This window comes from Thunnus maccoyii, chromosome 7 (genome assembly GCF_910596095.1).
Source record: "Thunnus maccoyii chromosome 7, fThuMac1.1, whole genome shotgun sequence".
In the NCBI taxonomy this organism is placed as follows: Eukaryota; Metazoa; Chordata; class Actinopteri; order Scombriformes; family Scombridae; genus Thunnus; species Thunnus maccoyii.
This window is the reverse complement of record NC_056539.1, coordinates 17,243,489-17,247,000: the sequence shown is the minus strand read 5'-3', so window position 1 is coordinate 17,247,000 and position 3,512 is coordinate 17,243,489. Positions and strand designations below refer to the sequence as shown.

Below are 3,512 nucleotides of genomic sequence, written 5' to 3'. Positions count from 1 at the left end.
ATACAGATGATGATGATTATATTATGATAATTATTATTATGATAATTATTATTATGTGTGTGTGTATATATGTGTATATGTATAGGTGTGTATGTGTATGTATGTGTGTATGTATATACTTTTAAAATCATTACTTATACTATACTTAACTGATTATTATTACTATTACTATTATTATTGATAAGAATGTGGTTGGAAGAGGAAGAAAGGGAAAAAAATATGTTCACTCACTGACAGAAAACACACACAACAACACAGAGACATTTACACTTTCAGGTTAAAAACTACTACACTACACTTAACAATCCATTTACTCAACTATATGCCTACTGTGTTTTTTTTTTCTTTTAATAATTTCTTTATCTTCCTTTATTCATTCATAATTTTTTCTCACTTATTTATTTACTTATTTTATTTATTAACTGGTTTGCACACTCATTTATCTGTCTTTTCTTAAGTGTCATTTCCCCAAACTAACAATGACTCTGCAGAATGAGACCATCTTACTGGGCTCAGGTGGCTATGGTGGCTCGGGAGTCCTGGCTAGTTTAGACAGCCTGGTGTCTAGGGCCTATTCCCCATCAAACCCCCCATCAAAAAGAAAGTTGCTCCTCAGACCCAAATGAACAGACCCCTCCTGTAGGGGTGGGGGCCGTTCTAGAGGGCATCTGACCTGCAACAGACCAGCAACCTCCTATGGGTCTGGGGGCGGCCTTAAGCAGGAGAGAGCAATGAGAGAAAAGAAGGGAGGGGAGGAGAGAAAGGGGAGTACGGAAAGATAACAAAACTAATTATAAAATAAGGTGGACAGGTGTGTAGAGGGCAAGAGGAAATATAAACCTCTGTCCTAACTCATCCTGGTTCCACCCTGGCACCCATCCAGAGATCCCCGCAACAAGCAACTTTTTTTTTTTGACTTCTTTCTTCTCCTTCCTTCCCTCTATGTCCTTACACACTAACACACACAGCGCCTACCCACATTAACACGCACACAGACACACACACGTGCATGCACACATACATAAACCCTACTTATATCTATTATTAAGCCGAAATCTATTTAAATTTGTATTTTTATTGATTTATTTCTCATGTTATTGTTTTCATGGGTTACTGTCTGGTCCTTTCTGCCTCTCCCATTTGTACTGTACCATGTCATATGTGTCTTCATGTTAATCGCTTATCCTACACTGACAACATTTTTGCAAGACTATGTAATCTTGTAAACTGTCTGGCAGCCTTTTTTGTTTTGTCCAGTTCGTGTCCCAATTGGTGTTGTATTTTCTTTGTATTGTTTTGTACATCCTCTCAATATGTTTTGTCATTGTAAAATTGTAAACTGTAAATAAAGTATTTAAAAAAAAGTCTTCAGGTCTCTCATAGAGGCCTAAGGACTACCTCTCTCCTGTAGTAGAAGCAGGTGAGCTTGACCCTATTGTACATCCTCTCTCGGCGCTGCAGCAGGTGGTAAAGACAAGGAGTGAACTTCACCAGCACAAGTGTGCAGGAATGGTGGGGCAAATAAATTGATCCTCTGTTAATGATTTGATTTCCTGTCCTTTTAGATCATCTGGATACTCACAAAACACAGGATATTTTAATTCAATCTTGGGTGAGTTTGCCTTTATCCAGAGGTAAAAATCTATCAGATTACAGTCACAGCGCCAAGGGTTGTCACTGAGGTAAAGCTTTCTGAGTTTCCCTAATGGCTCAAAAATATCTCCAGGAAGTGTCTGGAGGTCGTTGTGACGTAGATCGAGTGTCGTCAGTGATTGTAGCTTTTCAAACACATCTGCATCCAGTGACTTTATCGTGTTGTTCCGGAGATTCAGCACTAGGAGCTTCTCAGGGCCCTCAAAGTGCTCGGCAGACAAAGTGACTAAGTGATTATTAGACAGATCTAGCTTCTTCAGTTTCTTCAGAGGGCTGAATATTCCCTCAGGAAGAATGCTAAGACTGTTTTGACTAAGGCTAAGGTCAGTCAATTTAGGCATTTCTCCAAAAAGCACTGGTGGTAGACTACTCAGTTCATTCCTATGTAGGGTCAGCGATTTAAGCTGTGGGAAGCCAACAAAAAATTCTGGAGGTAAACCAGTCAGAAGGTTATTGTCCAAAAGCAGCTTAGTCAGTTTGTCTTTATGTGGGAATTGATTTGGTGATAATTCTGTTATTTTGTTCGTATGCAAGGCAATTTCCTTCAAGTTTGGCAAATTATGAAAAATGTCCTCAGGAATGGAGGTCAGTTGATTTTCGTAAAGCCGTAGTATTGCCAGTTTGTTTAGGTTTGAGAACAAATCAACGGATACAGCTGAGAGATTGTTTTTAGCTAAATGGAGGAGAGTAAGATTCTCAAGACCATCAAAAGTCCCATCTTCAATTGAGTCAATCTCGTTCCCATGTAACTGGAGCTCCCTTAATTTTTTAAGGTCCTCAAACATGCCATTTTCAAGATTACGGAGGTTGTTGAGCTTTAGTAGAAGTTTCTCCAGGTTGCTGAGGTCTTTAAAGACCCCCACTGGTATTGAAGTTAATGGATTGCTGGAGATCTCAATATGCTTGACGTTTACCAGACCTTCAAAGGCACCTGGTTCAATATATTCTGTTTTAGTGTTCAGGAATTCCACCTTCTCAAGCTGGGAGTTTCCAACAAAGGCATCTTTGGGGATTGTTTTGATGTTGCTTTCCACAAAGAAAATCTCTGTCACACCTGCTCTCAGATCGCGTGGAATTTCTGTTGTATCTGCACCAAAAACAAGTTGGTTCTCACTGGAACCCTCCTTTGCACTGTTGTTTTGAGTAAATAATAAAGACAGAAAAAGAACGATGATCTCTCCTCTTCCCATGTTTACTCACTATGAAAAGAAGAACAATTTTGCAATGATGTATAACTTATATAAAATTGAGCACATTAAATTTTGACCTTATTTTTTTTCTTGTGATAAATTAACAATAACACCATATACTGTATATAGTAGCTTTGCTGTGTCAATTTATGATTAAATCTATGTGCTGTTAAAGTCAAATGCCAAAAAAGAACATTTGCCTACCTGATTATTTCCTGTCCCAGGATGAAGCAGAAGGTTGTTACAGCAGTGAGGAAACATAAACAAGCGCAGTCTCATTAGTTATCTTCTATATCAATGTTGGTCAGCAGGCCCATAGTGTGTTGCATCCCATGTGAGGCGTGGTGTAACATGCTTCTGCAGCTTGAGATAAGAGCAGGGACGGAGGTTTTTAATGTTTCAGCCAATTACTACAGTGCTCTGCAGCGAGGCTCCAAGATTACCGAACTGATATGTCTAATTTTTTTATAATCACTTACATATGAACCACTTCCACAAACTCTCAGTTTTTGATATTCTGCTTAATAAAATATATAAAATTCTGCCATCACCGTATATAAATGATCAGAATGTAAATTGAAATTTTCCTAAATTTAAATTGGATGGATGGTGAAGCTTTCACCATTGACTTAGTAAAGAAGACTGCAATACCTACCATTGAAAGTGTTA

At 38.4% G+C, this 3,512-nt stretch overlaps 1 protein-coding gene across 1 annotated transcript; it reads right to left on the bottom strand.

The window, feature by feature from the left end:
• Window positions 1-201: 201 nt before the first annotated feature.
• LOC121900970 (leucine-rich repeat-containing protein 15-like) lies at window positions 202-3,124 on the bottom strand. The gene is made up of 2 exons (XM_042417574.1): window positions 3,048-3,124; window positions 202-2,852 (listed from the first exon to the last, which is right to left on the bottom strand). The coding sequence occupies exon 2, from the start codon at window positions 2,841-2,843 to the stop codon at window positions 1,488-1,490; it is 1,356 nt and encodes a 451-aa protein (XP_042273508.1). The 5' UTR covers window positions 2,844-2,852; window positions 3,048-3,124; the 3' UTR covers window positions 202-1,487.
• Window positions 3,125-3,512: the final 388 nt, after the last annotated feature.

Bases quoted from the DNA above. Each gene is read 5' to 3' on its own strand.
- LOC121900970 (XM_042417574.1), bottom strand. From the start codon at position 2,843: ATGGGAAGAGGAGAGATCATCGTTCTTTTTCTGTCTTTATTATTTACT.